Source organism: Suncus etruscus, chromosome 3 (assembly GCF_024139225.1).
Source record: "Suncus etruscus isolate mSunEtr1 chromosome 3, mSunEtr1.pri.cur, whole genome shotgun sequence".
Taxonomy (NCBI): domain Eukaryota; kingdom Metazoa; phylum Chordata; class Mammalia; order Eulipotyphla; family Soricidae; genus Suncus; species Suncus etruscus.
This window is the reverse complement of record NC_064850.1, coordinates 33,210,474-33,226,545: the sequence shown is the minus strand read 5'-3', so window position 1 is coordinate 33,226,545 and position 16,072 is coordinate 33,210,474. Positions and strand designations below refer to the sequence as shown.

Below are 16,072 nucleotides of genomic sequence, written 5' to 3'. Positions count from 1 at the left end.
CTGCATGCAAGGCAAATGCCCTATCTCCTTGCTATCTCTCCAGCCCCGTAAAATATATTTTTAAAGGAAGACTGAAATGTAAATAGCAAGTTCAAATGAACTCCTTTATTTTATTTTATTTTTATTTATTTATTTATTTATTTATTGGTTTTTGGGTCATACCAGGCAGCGCTCAGGGGTTGCTCCTGGCTCTATGCTCAGAAATCGCTCCTGGCTGGCTCAGGGGACCATATGGGATGCTGGGATTTGAACCACTGACCTTCTGCATGCAAGGCAAATGCCCTGCCTGCATGTATCTCTCTGGCCTCAAATGAACTCCTTTTTAAATCATTATCCATGAGACAATTAAGTCTTTGAGAGAAAAATAGGAAATACTGCATCACGTGTTCCTGAAGGACTATAATAGCAGCTATCTGTAACTTTCAAATACCATTAACAGTTTCAAATATCACCAATAAAAAAAATTCGTTAATCCTTAATACTAATCAGAATCTTCCAGTATCACTGAAAAACTAATTTATAAAAAAAAAAAAAAACCTTCTCTAATGACTTGCTATTCATTGTTATGCAAAAAAAAAAAGTTCTTTAGGGGTCAGTGATAGTACAGTGTGGAGAGAGTACTTGCCTTGCATAAAGTTACTCTGGTTCACATATTAGCCTTCCCCAAAACTGCCAGTAGTAATTCCTGAGTTCAGAGCCCAGAGTAAGCTCTAAACACAGCCAGGTGTGACACAAAAATGAACAAAATATTTTGCACCATCAAATAGAAATCATTATTATGCACATTCCAAAGGCAAATGACATCCTTTTGAATAAGGGTTGAAGTTTAACCTAGTTACAATGCTTACTTAATACTACACATGCCTTTATTTTATTTTGCATGTTGTTTTCTTCTAAAGGGTTTGATGATTACTCATGAATCCCATATGACTTTCAAATTGTTTACATAAAAAAATTATGTCAAAATTCTCCCTTGCTTGGCAGGACAAATACTTGGCAGCATTTTAGCTTTCTGGTTTATAGCCATTCTCCGTCTTTGGTTTGAAAGCTTCCCTACCAAGTAGTTAGTGTCCTAACCCAACCACCTCTATCACAAGGTTCTCTCCGAAGAAGATCCTTTGAGTCTCTAATTTGGCAGGGCTCTCTGGCTCCTCCCGCCTCTCACCTGGTTGATTAAGTTTAGTGGTCTGGTGGGGTCAGTGTTCTTCATCTAAAAGCAAGATGCTCCCAAGCAGAGTCAGACTAAATTTTGTCCCATCTCCCTGCCCCATACAGCTCTATATTTCCATCTTCTCTGCAATGTGGCCTTCTTGTTGCCTTCTTGATTTTCTCCTGCTCTGGATCAAAAGCAATCATTTCTTTTTAAGCTCCCTATCTTAATGAATAAAGTGCATAAGTGCTAATAAGGCTACTCAGATACAGACACAAAGCACTAAAAACACTATAGTTTGCTACGAAGGCACAGAAGGTCTGGAAAGCATAGCTAATTTGCTAACCCTACAGGCAGTGCCCAGCAAGCTTTCTATAACTCAGCAATAGCAACTGAAGCCTTTTCTAAACTAAAGGTTGCAACTAAATCTTTACCTGAGACACTGGTAATTGACCATCTGGTTCCTGGAAAGCATTAAAAAGGGAGCAGACATTTAAAAAAAAATTTCTAAGGGGACAAGAGAGATGGTATAGCAAATAGGGCACTTTCCTTGCATGCAGCTGACCCGGTTCCAATCCCCAAAACCCCCATAGGATCACCAAAATCTGCGAGTGATCCCTGAGCACAGAGTTAGAAGTAATCCCTGAGCAGGAGTGGCACTGTGTCCCCCCCCCCTCCTCCAAAAGGAATCATTCCTAAAATAAAAAAAATCTTAGTTACTAACCAAATATTTGCAGGTAGTCATGAATCATTCAATAAAAACCCAATGTTTAACTTGACTCTTTCTCCAGTGTTCTCAAGAGTTTTGCAAGTCTAAAATACACTAATTTTCTCTAGTCAGCAAATTCTAATTACTCTAACGTCACTTAGAGGACAAATAATATATCTTTATCACATGTGTAATGAAGTTAAAATTCTCAGAAATAAAAATAAATTTAAAATAATTTTAAAACTCTACCAAGCAAATAGTTTTTTATAGTCCAAACTAAGTTAATGGGGCCAGAGCGATTGCACAGCAGGGAAGGCATTTGCCTTGCATGTGGCTGACCCAGGTTGGATCCTTGGCATCCCATATGGTCCCCAAGCACTATCAGGAATGGCACTTGAATGCAGAGCTAGGAATAACCCTGAGCGCTACCGGAAATGGTCCCAAAAACAAATTAAGTTAATGGTTTAAAACATCACTCAGGGAAGAAAAAAACAGAAACTTTTATTTCGACAAATGTAATGAGATTAGTGACTAAAGAAAATAAATTACTACTGGGGCAATTGCTCTAAAAGCCAGTGTGTATGCTCTGCATGTGAATGAGCCCACTTCAATCCGAAGCACTACACAGTAGGCTTCCCAGGAAAATTGGGCCATTTGACCATTGGCCCAAAATTAGAAACGAAAAGAAAACAGAAAAAACTATGACAATTGTACCCTCTGAAAAATGTTTTCTTTTTTATTTTATATTTTAATGGCAGGTGTTGATAGACTCAGTTTTTTTCTATTCAAATTAAACTGAAGTTTATTGAAAAAAAATGAGACTTATTACAAATTTATTCACAAAACATGTGTCCTTGTGTTTAAAGTCAGCGGTCTCTAAACACTCCATCTGCAGCAAAAAAAGAAAAGGCAAAAAGATAACCTACTTTCATTGCTTTCTGCAATTCTAAAACATAAAAGGAATAGCCTAAGTATTTTTAAGAGTATTGTGGGGAAATGGTGATAGCTCTGAGGCCAAGCACCTGCCTTGTATGGCTAAGGCCTGAATTTGATCCCTGACACCTCCCTTCATGTATACAGAGTAGCTCTGCTATTTGGGATCTACCACAACCAAGAGTGTGTGAGCACCACTACTAAAGTATATGATCCCTGGAGGGAGCACATTTGCAACCAGAATGTGCATGACTTGGTCACCACCACCAACTGGCAAAAAAAAAAAAAAATACCTAAGGGAAGGGAGACAAGAATCTTTTGCAGAGATGCTCATAAGGTAGCACAGATACCTAACAATGTGCAAGGGCCTCAGTTCCATCCGTCATGGCCAGGAGTAAGCCCCTGGTCCCAAGTCCTGCAAACCAAACGTGGTTAAACAGTTTCTTTCCTCACGGTTAAATGTGAGAGGAAAAGTAAAGTTAGGCTAGAACATGAGGAACCTCCAGGCTGGAACTGAGCTGACAGTCAGTGGGACCAAACATAATTCAGCAACTAAGAGAGAACAGCAACTGGTGGGTTTCAACGCCAGTGTGCAGAAGAAGGAAGACCTAAAAATATGTCCTCATTGCAAGTTCATACTGTCCATACTTGCTAGACACATTAGACAAGGAACAGGAATTGCCCCTTGTTTACTTGCAGGTCTGTCTGAACCATGAGCTCATTTGAGTCTTCCACCACCCAGCTGAGAGGCAGATAGGTATTATTATTCTTTGGACAGATAAGGAAGCCAATTCAGAAATGTCATGTAATTGACTCAAGGTCGCGAAGAGAGCGGCAGAGAGGAGTCAGAGCTTTTCTTGCCAGTACATTGTGAAGATAAAATAAAAAAGGAAATATTAAGTCAGAAGTGAAGCATAGGAGAGGGACAAGATAACAGGTGGGGGTAGGAAACCACCCCCAAGAGATTTGCAGACATGCTCGAAAAGGAAATGGAAAAAGCAGAAGCTACAGATACCAAGTAAAAGCGAAAAGCTTGTTGTTCTGCCCAGCATAGGAAGATGCATGATTCCGAAGTCCTAACTCAAACTGACAATCCAGGCTCTCATCTGGTCTGCCTTGCCCTTCTGCTCCTCCACCTTACACTCAGGATTGATCCTGCAGATAAAGGATACTGGGAAAAGATGTCACACTAGAAGGTTCGAGAAGAAAATAAAATATTGGGGGCTGGAGAGACAACATGGAGGTAGAGCGTGCATGCCTTGCATGCAGAAGGACAATGGTTCAAATCCCCCCATATGGTCTCCTGGGCCTGCCAGGAGCAATTTCTGAGCAGAGAGCCAGGAGCAATCCCTGAGTGCTGCCTGGTGTGACCCAAAAACAAAACAAAACAAAAAAGAAGACATTGCATTGAGGCTGTGCAGATGGAAGCTGGACTCAACTTCTAACTGGGGCAGCAAATATATCAGGGTCACCACATCCTCCCAGTACCCTGGCCTGCCTACACTGCAAACCTACTATGGGAGAAGCCACCTCATTCCAGAAATCTCAAATACAGGGCATGAAAGGCTGCCTTTGTGAATGTCTTAGAAGACAATGAGTGGAGTGCTAAGGAGGAAGTCCGAGCAAATGGCAAGAGATTGGAAATTAACAAGTAGTAAACACAGTGCTGAGGTGTAGTCAGCATCATGTGACCAACATTTCTAAAGACCCTTTTCTCACAGAAGGTTTGTAGGTTAGCAACAATCCTTTTAGAAAAATCAAAGTAACAGAATCCCACATGCAGTTCTCAGGCTACTTCAAAACAATGGAAGCTAACATTTTCTATCCATTTCCATGTATTAACAAATGGGACCCCTCACAACAGTTTTTTTTGGGTGCCTACCTCAAAACCATCACTATTTCACAAATGACAAAGCTCAAAGGTATGATACAGAAGCCATATTTGAACTCTACATTCGGGTTCAAGAGCAAGTCCTTTGCTGAACATGTGGGATCAAAGCAAGGCTGGACCACAGACTTGGGTGGGGGGAAGCAATGGGAAGGTCTTCTGAAAACCTGAAAACCCACCATCAATAGTGGGAACATAATGAAGCATTTGTTTACAGAAAAGGGTTGGAGAGGGGCCAGATAGATAGTTACTATAGCAGGTAGGGTGTTTGCCTTGCACAAGGCCAACCTGGGTTTGATCTTGGGCATCCCCTAAGCCCACAAGGAATGACTCCTGAGTGTAGAGCCAAGAGTAACCCTGAAAACCAGGTGTGACTCAAAAACCAAAAAGGGGGGGTTAGAGAATTTTTAATAACCCCCTGAGACTTTCATCTTTGAAGTCTCTGGATTATAGCTCAAGATTGATTTTTTTTGGTTTAGGGCTACACCTGGTGGTGTTCATGGGTTATATGTGGTGACAGGGAGCAAATCAAGATCAGCTACATACTAAGCAAATACCTTCACCTTGTACTATATTTCCAATCCCAGTTTGTGACTTTAAATAAAACCATCTATAAAGGGAACCAAAAGACTTGCTGGGTCTTGCAAATTATTTCCATAGCTATCAATAGAGTTGAATAGGCAGCACCAAGTCTAGAGTGTGTCAGAAGCCCTGGATTGATCCTTGGGGAGTCCTTTAGATGTTATTTGCCCTTGAACAAGCCATACAGCCTCATTTTTCTGTCCTTCCCTCAAATTGCTGCAGAATGGCTCAAGCATTGAGCTATCCCTGGGTCAAATGATAAGGATTTGTTTTTAAAATAAAGCCTTGAATTTTAAGAATATAACCAAATTTTCATAATTCTTCCTCTCACAGTTAATGATAATATCAAGAGGTTTCACCTTCAATAAGAAATATATATCATGGCAAATGTCTCTAAAAAAAGCATGTAAACAGGGGCCAGAACGACAGCTCAGGGTACTGGATTCTTGAATGCAGCTGACCTGTGTTTTATCCATAGCATCCTATATAGTTCCTTGAGCCGACCAAGAGTGTTTCCTGAATGCAGAACCAAGAGTAACCCCTGAATACCACTGAGTATAGTTCAAAAAGCAAAAGGAAGGAGGGGAGGGAGGGAAGGAGAGAAGGAGGAAGGGATGGAAGGAAGGAAGGAAGGAAGGAAGGAAGGAAGGAAGGAAGGAAGGAAGGAAGGAAGGAAGGAAGGGAGGGAGGGAGGGAGGGAGGGAGGGAGGGAGGGAGGGAGGGAGGGAGGGAGAGAGGAAGGGAATAGAGGGAGGGAGGGAGGGAGGGAGGGAGGGAGGGAAAGAATGGACACAATGAAGAGAAAAACTATTATTCCTCTCTAAACTCCATTTTCAGAATTTAAAACTAGCTCCCAGTTAAAACACGTTCCATGCAACTCCCTACGGCTTCCAAACACCAGAGTATAGGACAAGGAAAGTGCACAGTGACACTGCCTAGAACCATCAAGTACTCATTAGCTTCAACTTCAATTCCCAGCAGTTTACTTCCTTCCTTCCTCTCTAGGGTTACCAGTTTCTCCAAGGTTGCTGCTACACCTTAAGGGGATTAACTCTCCAGATTGTTCAGAATGTGACTTCCTAATTGCCCTCAATACTTACTCCCACTAATGAGTCTGCCCAGTTCTCTTAAACTCCAGTCATCATTCAGAATTCAGCAATAACAGAAAGGGGGAAGAAAATGGAAAAGAATAGAGAAATTAGATGGGTTTCCAAAGGGCAGGAAGACTCAGAAACCATGGGGCCAGGTAGGGATCTAATTGCATAAATTAGCAGCATATCAAGATATACTATGAACTGCCTCCAACAATGTAGTCAGGCATAGTCTGCATAGACCTAAAGAGGAAAGAAATGATGCAATCACACAGAAAGTATTTTCTGGCTTGGAGCACCAAATCATTTCCTCAACCAACAATTAATGCATGATGCACTGGGATCTCTGGTTCCACACCTTTCATCTAATCTAGGAGGTTGTCAAGAGATCCAAACTATAACAAACTATATTTAAAATGGGCTTATTAAACTGGCAAGCCGAGGACTAAGGGTAGAGATATAAAATGCACGCTGGGGGAGGGAGGTCAACACTGGAGGTGGGAATGGCCCTAATTCACTGTCACCATATGCCTGAAATTCAACTATGAAGGACTTGTAATTCACAATGGTTTCAATAAAAATTATTTTAAAATAAAATAAATTAGGTGATCTCCGCCTCTCTCCCTCCTAACCAACCCCAGTAACTCCTTCTACTCTCATCTGAGTAGAGACTGGGCTGAGTAATGTGATATATAACAAACACTCCCAGTTGCTGATTTCTAGAATTTGAAGAAATCAATCAGAAATCTACCCCACTAATAAAATAGGGTTGTCTTTTTAAAAAGCCCTCTGATTGAAAATCTTGCACATTTTATGAACTGTTTAATTATAGAGAAACTTAAAAAAGGTGGGGGGGGGGCTTGTTTTTAAAGCCATGAACCTGACATATGGACAGGAAAATAATCAGATTAAACAACTAATCAGGATGATCAGCCTGAGCTAGAGAAGCAAGCAGCCCCTAGGTTAAAACTGCCCTGTGCTGTGCCATTTACATTTCTCCCTTGGAAAGCTTATAACTTTGAACCATTTTGTCATGATTTAAAGAGCACTTTGAGGAAAAGGTAACTTGTCTTTATGAATCACTGTTCTTACTCTAGTCTACTACACTGGAGGGAAACTGCGACAAATTAGCCATTTATCCTTCTTTAGTCTTAGCACATCAGAACCATAATAGCACAAGTGCTTACAATTCTGCTCCCTGTCTCTCACCATTCCACATCCAGCAAAGGCATCTCACAGTCCCATCTTTTTCAAACGTCTATCCCCATTGCCACATGCTATGTTATTATCATCTAAAAGGTTATTAAATACCCTTTACCTGTTGTGTGTGAAAGCAGAGATGAATTACTCTAAGGAAACAAGCTATTAACCTTGACTTTCACAAGAAGCAAATTAAATAAAATCTAGACATTCTAATGGAAAGTACAAAACGCTATTTGCAATTTTTGATAACCCTACCAGACTGGTCTGTCTTAAATGAGAAATAAATGAACAAAGAAATAGTCTTAAAGGTAGTTTAATCAAAATACTGATGTATCAGAGAACCAAAATACTTTAATAGCTCCCTAGACTAGTTTGTTAAAAAAGATTAGCAAATAACATATCACTTTAGGGATATTCTCATCTGGGAGAAAAGTGAGCAAAACCAAAAAAAAAAAAAAACAAAACTGGAGGCTGAATGATAGTATAGAACACTTGCCTAGCATGCAGCTTGCTCAGGTTCAATCTCTGGCATCTCATATGGTGTGCCAAGCCCATCAGGAGTGAGATCTGAGCAAGAAGTGAGGAATAAGCCCTGAACATTGCTGAATGTGGCCCCAAACAAAACAAACTAAAATTAGTTCATTTGACACTGAGAATAAATAACAATCTCCTTGTTCTGTCATGAACCCAAGCATTACTTCAACTCACATTTGGTTCCCAAATCAATTTTATGACACAGAAATGGTAATTTAGGCACAGTACTCAAAGATATAGATATCTAAATGCCTAGCCCAAGACTCTACAAAAGTGTGTTAGACTACAATAGCCAAATGCTGGAAGCCGAGGTCCTTCCATTTCATCTTTGAGCATATTTGTTAACTTTCACGAATATCATATTAATGTCCTTCATTGTAGAGAAACATCAGAGATAATCATTACAATTATGTAGATTATTTGAAAAGTCCTCCTGGAGAAATCCAGGAGGATTTCTTAGGGGCCAGAGAGATAGCGTGGAGGTAAGACATTTGCCTTGCATGCAGGACAGAGGTTCGAATCTTGGCATCCCATATGGTCCCCCATGCCTGCCAGGAGCAATTTCTGAGCGTAGAGCCAGGAATAACCCCTGAGCCCTGAGCGTTGCCAGGTGTGACCCAAAAACAAAACAAAAAAAAAGTTTTTCAATTAATTAAAAAAAAAAAAAAAGCAGAGACCCTTAAGGGACAGGAGAGATAGTACAGAGGGTAAGGCACTTGTTTTCCATAGAGTCAACCCTGGTTCAATCCCCAGAACCCTGAATGGCAGGGGTCTCAAACTAGCGGCTCGTGTGCCGTTTGCGGCCCTCCGTACAAGATTTTGTGGCCCGCGGCTGGCCTTCAAATATCGCAGTATTCGCAATTATTCGCTTACCGAATAATCGCAATAAAAATCACATGAGTAAGAAAAAAAATCGCATTAAACATTCGCATACTTCTAGCAGTTCTGTTCAGGGTATGCAAATTTTTAATGCGATTTTTTGTGATTTTTTTTCTTACTCATGCGATTTTTTATTGCGAATATTCGGTAAGTGAAATCCCTTATGCGGCCCTGCCTCACCCCGACTTTGCCTTCTGCGGCCCCCAGGTAAATTGAGTTTGAGACCCCTGCTGTATGGTTTCCCTGAGCAACACTATGGGTGATACCTGAAGAGTGCCTCCAGAAAAGAGAGAGAAAGAGAGAGGGAGAGAGAGAGAGGGAGAGAGAGAGAGAGAGAGAGAGAGAGAGAGAGAGAGAGAGAGAGAGATGCACAAATATGTTCACTGTAACAGCTTAATCAAGATAAAAATACATACAGGTGAATGGAAAAAAAATAAGTTGTGGTAGGAATTAGAGCAAAAAGCACAGCAGGTAGGAAGCTTGCCTTGAACACAACTGACCAAGTTTGATCCCCAGCATCCCATATGGTCCCCCAAGCCCACCAAGCGATGATTCCTGGGTACAGACCCAGGAATAATTCCTGAGCACCACTGGGTATAGCCCAAAAACAAACAAAATTGTTGCGTACACACACACACACACACACACACACACACACACTGTGCAGTCATAAGAAAAGATAAAATTAAATTGGCTCATGACTGTTCTAAAGAAGAAAAAAAAGAAAAGAAAAGAAAAGATAAAATCTTGCAGGTTGCTGCAACTTAGATGGAAATAAAAAGTATAAAATAAGCCAGTGGGAGAAGGACAAGTTGGAGATGATCTCTCATTCCTCCATGTTACAGAGTAAGAAAGGGAGCAGGCTGGTATGCACCTATTCAACAAATATATAACAAACATAATATAACGTGATGTGTGTGATTTAACGTAACGTTACATAACATGACATGAGATAGCATGTCATTACATAACATAATAACATAACTTAATACATAATATAATATATAATATACTTAGGCCAAGCACCGGGCCTGACATTGCAGTCCTGCCACCCTGGGCTTATATTCTAAGGGACAGTAAGAAAATTTGCATTCAGGGGGCCAGAGTGGTGGCACAGTGGTAGGGCACTTGCCTTGCTCGCAGCTGACCCAGGACAGACCTCAGTTCGATTTCCGGAGTCCTATATGACCCCCAAGCCAGGAGCGATTTCTGAGTGCATAGCTAGGAGTAAACCCTGAGCATCACCGGCTGTGGCCCAAAAACCAAAAAAAAAAGAAAAGAAAATTTGCACTTTTTAATAAATATTTGCAGGTTTTAATCAAATGAACCTTCTCCAGGTGCCAAAAGTCTTGTTATTAGTATCTGCCCCCTCAACATAAATATTTAGAAATGTTTAATTAATTAAGAAAAATAAGGTGGGACTTCATAATGCTTGAGGATGCTAGACTGGGAATATTTCCAAAATTAAATGACAACTGGGTACAAAATACATGAACTGGTGCCAAGAAAAATATAGATATAAGAAAGTGCAGTCTCAAGGCTGGGTCAAAGAATGACAAGCCTGAAGGAGCCCTGCACTTCATCAGCAATCACTCCACGTCATAGCAAAGCCCAATTGAGGAAGTAATTTCAAGTTAAGCTTCTATTTCTGGAGAGATGCTACTTATTGTTCCAGAAATACATAAAACTTGCCTGCAAAATAATCCTCTCAGCAAAACAAAGCAAAAGTAAGGAAGGATGGGGACAGAATGATAGTTCAGTAGCTAGGGCATATGCAGAGCCCAGATTGATTTATTTGTTTGTTAGGGGGCCACATCCAGTGGCACTCAGGAGTTATTCCTGGCTCTGTGCTCAGAAAGCATTCCTAGCAGGCTCAAGGAATTATATTGGATGCTGGGGATTGAACCTAGGTTGTCTTCCTGCAAGGCAAATACTCTATCTGCTAAGATATATAGCTTCAACCCCCAGGAGGACCAGATGTAAACCCTAGCACTGCAAAAGGGAAAGAAAAATTTAAATTTCTTATACTGATTCTCCTAGGCCAGGAGTCAGCAACCCATGGCTCCAGAGCCTCATGTGGCTCTTTTGAAGCTCGCTGCAGCTCTGACAGCAGGGCCAATAGGAGGAGGGATGGGAGGGGGGCGCGTATCACTTACCTCTGCGCCTCCCGACGCTCTGTATGATAAAAATCTCATTAAACAGGTAAATTAAATATTTTAATTGGCTATTAATTTGCACAAATACATTTTATATTAAGTGAAAAAGTTCTTTTGTTTTTTTCAGATAAACAGCTAACTTCACAATCTTGTGTAGAGCATTATAATAAGAAACAATGTATGCAGTGCTATATATATTGTGCTATATTTGTTTTAAATGTTGCAATGGTTTTGCAGCTCCCAAGTTTCTTTTTTTTTTTTTCCTTCTGAAACAAGTTCAAGAGGCTCTTTGTCTTAAAGATTGCAGATCTTGTCCTAGGCCTGTTGAGCTGAACCTAACAGCCCCTTGTTCAAAGTAACAAAAGAATGCAACAGAGAATAACATTCTAAAAGCACTTTTATGGTTTAATACAGTATTATGTAGCGCAAGGTTCTACTGTAATTTCACAATAAATATGGCAATGGAGAAAGCTATGATCATGATCTTAAACATAACAAATGTTTAATATTGACAGCAGCAAGATTTCCTAGTATGAACCTGTGTCTTTTTTCATTATCACTGTCAAAAAACCAGAGTTCCACCAAAAATAACTGAAAATAAGACGACCTTCCGAGAAAAGGGACCAGAGAGTAAGGCCCTTGCACCTTGCTGGGTTGGACTCCCCACCACCTTATGTAGTATCCCAAGCCTACCAGGAGTGACCCCTGAGATCAGAGGTAGGAATAAGCCCTGACTACAATCAGGTGTGGGCCCAAATTTAAAAAATAAAAATAAAAACCTTCTAAACTATCTGTTAAGCCTAAAGAATTTGTAAAAAGAAGCCAAATTAAAACAATTGAGCTATTACCTTATTTAAGTGCTAATTTGGGAAATTTTAGAGGAAGCCCTGGATTTGTTTATCCTATTCTTTTAGGTAAAAGTAAAAATGTCAAGCTCTCCTCTGGCCCTTTCTTAATCATTGCTGCTGTGTCTGCACATTTCGATTTTGAAAAATGTCTGTCCAGGGCAAGAAGGGAGGTCCACAGCTATCACCACCAACATCCCCAAGGAGCAAGTGGTCAAAAGCTTTAGAATATGGTTTAGTCAAAACTGAGTAGGTTTCCCTCCTTCCAGAGTTTTCAGAGCTTTTAATCCATGTACACAAGATGTCAAAGTTCTTTACAGCCTAGCTAAATTTTTTTTAAAAGGAAAAAATATAAGCATAGTAGAGGAGGAAAGCATAATAGGAAAGGGTCAAAACACTGTTTTGAAAATTGTGCTACAGAAGCACCAAAGAGCCAATATACATAGTTTTAGTATCAGCACTAATATAAAGGAAGTGGAATTCTAGTTTTGTAAATCTAATCAAATAATTCACCTTGACCATCAATCAGTGCGCTCAACAAATGAAAGGGGAAAGAGAACCAACTTCCTTAATTGAAGATTAAATGACATGACATATAAAACTCTCTGAACCAAGTGGGAATAAGAATAGTCAATTAAAAAAAAAGAATAATCAATTACTTGCTATTGCTTTTGTTATTTCTTTGCTGAGCACAGAAAATGTAAATTTTAGAACTTATGTTTGGCAAGTACTTAACAAAAAGGCTCTGATTTAAACACATAAAATCCTAATCAAAAGTGCTCAGCAAAAATAAAATGCATTTTTTTTTCTTTTTTGTTTTTGGGCCATACCTGACAATGCTCAGAAGTTAGTCCTGGCTCTGCACTTAGGAATTACTCCTGGAGGTGCTCAGGAGACCATACAAGATACCAGGATCGAATCCAGGTCAGCCATATACAAAACAATTTCCCTACCCACTGTAATATGTTTCTGGTCCTTAAATGTAAATTCTTAAGCATAACACTGGTATTTGCAGAGATTATATGTCATTAATATTACAGGACCTTAATTAATACAAACTCTGCTGCTTTACATGTCCCTAGGATAACCATCAACCAAGATATTTGATCCTTGACCATTTCCAAACAACAAATCTGTGCTTGATTAAGTTTTTGAATTATTAGATTCCACCATTAGTTTCTTTTCTTCAGGACATCTCAGAGTACCTAGTATAAACCTTAAATGCCAAAGAAGGGAATATCTATTTCCCAAATGCACATTAACTAGGAAACTTTTTCACTGAGCACCTCTTGGGATTAGCACTGAGGAAAGGAGAATGGAAACTCCCCTAATTCAACGGAAAAAAAAAATTCAAACAGAATGTACAGTTCTTGCAAGCCACTGTTCTTACATCAAAGTCTAAAGTGTCATACATTTGTAACAAAAGTTTGTCGTGAAAATGCGAAGGAATCAATAATGGCCCATGATTCTCCAACATATGTGATCATAGACTATTACTGTTTTAATTATTTTAGCAGCATCTGCGGGATTACTGTCCCAAGAAACATTTGAAAAACAGTTGAAAAAATGTAGAATCATGGATCCGAATAACTAAAGTAAATTAACAGAAACGGAGCTGAACCTGGCATTCCACTAACCCGGATTTCCTAGGAAGATGAACTATCTGAAGATCAAAATGTTTATCTGGGCTGATTACTCCCCATCCATTTGCAGGCAGATCAGACAAAGTCCACTGATCATGTTTACACACAAGCTGCAGCTTATGCAAAGCCCCTCCATCTATGTTCCTTTATTCTCCTCCAAATCCCCCTCAACATCTCCAAGGCAACAATGCCTATTCATCCTATTCGTCCTTGTCCTTTTTTTTTTCTTCACCCCTTGGTTTTTGAGCCACAACCGAAAGTGTTCCTATTACTGCTCCAAGTTGGCCCTGTGAGCTTTTACCCCTTCAAAAGCACCGGCCAACAATAGTTATGCCCCTTTCCCACAGTGCAATCCCACCCATTTCACTCTTTATTTAATAACACTTTTTGTTTAAGGGAAACTCTAGCTGTAGTTTAGGCACCTTTTTAATCAATGACATCATTCTTTTAGGATACTTCCCCCCTTCCTCCTAATAATAAATTTATCTTTTGCCCTCCTAGATTCTCATACAGGGACTCAAATTACCAGCTTCAAGTTGCAATCAAGTCCCCAAAAACAAAAATAAAAGGCTCCTTCACTCTTGGCTTAAAAGTTTTTAAGACAAAAGTGGAAGGATCACCTGTTTGATGATGCCTAATAGGGCCTGGAGAAGGATCAGACCTTCATGTGTAATGCATAATTGTTTTAGAAAGCAGTATAAAGCACAGACAATGCGCTTAAGTGTTGCATAATGGGCAAGCATAAGTGAATTCTCTGAGTTCCACCCCAAATTGGAATTAGGGCCTGGAACTCTTCCTTTGAAGAACACTTAGAGGGACTACTGAAGGCAGGGACTCAGGGATCATGAGGGGGACCCGGTGATTCCAGTGGGTCTCGCTTCAGTTGCCAAGCCCCAGATCCTGGCCCTGAGCATTGCATCCCACCCGGGACCTGGGGGATCCCTCATCGCCCCTCAGCCTCCTCGCTGGGATCCACAAGGCAGACGAGGGGGTACCTGGTCATAAGGGGACTTCTCCAGCATCTGCGTGCACAGATCCGCGCAGCGCTGGAATTTCCTGCGCCTGAAATAGCTCCAGGCCAGGAGCAGCGGGTCCATCTCCGAGCCCATGGCTGACCCCCGACCTCCCGGGTCCCAGCCTGGAGAAGGTGGGGAGCACAGGGCCACGAGCCAGGGGGCTGGCGGCGTCCTGCCCACCCCTGGGTAGAGTCGGCGGGGTCCTCGCCGGGGAAGGCACGCAGCGCGCCTGAAAACATGAAAAAGAAAAAAACAACAAACAGCGAACTAAAGCCAGCGATGGGGCTAGCCACTCTATGGTGCCAGAAAGGAAGTACTTTGAGAGGCTACCTATTATTTTTTTTTTTTATTTCAAGGACTAAGAAACCTGACTACTAGTATAAGGCAATGATTTAGACACCTCTGACTTGAGGGGGCCTTCATCCTCCCGCTGGATGTTCAGTTGCCTAGCAACCGAACGCTCCGCTTAGCAGGAGAGAGAGAAGTCCCAGGAGCTGTTCCTACAGCAGATTACTTTCTCCTTCCTCATCCCCTTCATGCACTGCTGCTGTCACTTCTAGAAACTCACACTTGAAATAGTATCTCTAATACCATCCCTCCTATCAGAACCCCAAATCCTAAGTCTCTAGAATGTCCCAGTTTCTTTTTTTAATAAAATCTTTATTTATAAATAATGTGTCTGTCTCTCTCTTTCTCCCCCCTTCTCCAGTTACCCCACCCCAATCAAGAACCCACATCACATTTAGTTGTCATGTCATGTTAGTTGCCTTCAGCTGCTCCTACTGGGATAGTTACCCAGGCTGTCTTCATTAGGGTGACTGTGATAATCTTCAGGAGGGAATTTTGCAGGCACAGCTCAAGTATTTTATAGGCTAACCTGTGCTCTGTGTTTGACTCACGTTTTTTCTTATGGTAAGACAAGTTATTGATCACCAGAAGGAAGACTAAAGAAATACCACTTTTTTAAAATAATATCTTTATTTAAGCACCATAATTACAAGCATGATTGTAGTTGGGTTTCAGTCATAAACAAAGCATCCTCCTTTCACCAGTGCAACAGTCCCACCACCAGTGCCCCCTCCCTTCTTCCAACCCTTGGCTGGATTTGAGACAGGCATTCTACTTCTGTTACTCATTAAGATTGTCATGATAGTCGTAAGTGTAGTTATTTCTCTAACTTAACCATATTCTCTGTGGTGAGCTTCATATTGTGATCCAGTCCTTCTGGCCCTCACCTCTATTGTCTCTGGGGATTATTACAATAATGTTCTTAGTTTTTCTTATAATCCATAGATCGGTGAGACTATTATGTGTCTATCTCTCTCCTGACTTATTTCACTCAGCATAATAGTTTCCATGTCCATCCATGTATAGGAAAATTTCATGACTTCATCTCTCCTGACAGCTGCATAATATTCCATTGTGTATATGTACCACAGTTCC

The 16,072-nt window shown here is 40.7% G+C and overlaps 1 protein-coding gene across 1 annotated transcript in view; it reads right to left on the bottom strand.

Annotated features, from left to right (window-relative positions):
• Positions 1-14,806, bottom strand: part of TTC8 (tetratricopeptide repeat domain 8) — a 68,875-nt gene extending 54,069 nt beyond the window's left edge. Inside the window, exon 1 of the mRNA XM_049769832.1 lies at positions 14,609-14,806. Within this exon, the coding sequence (XP_049625789.1) occupies positions 14,609-14,722 (114 nt within the window). The 5' untranslated portion in view covers positions 14,723-14,806. The remainder of the gene's footprint in view (positions 1-14,608) is intronic.
• Positions 14,807-16,072: the final 1,266 nt, after the last annotated feature.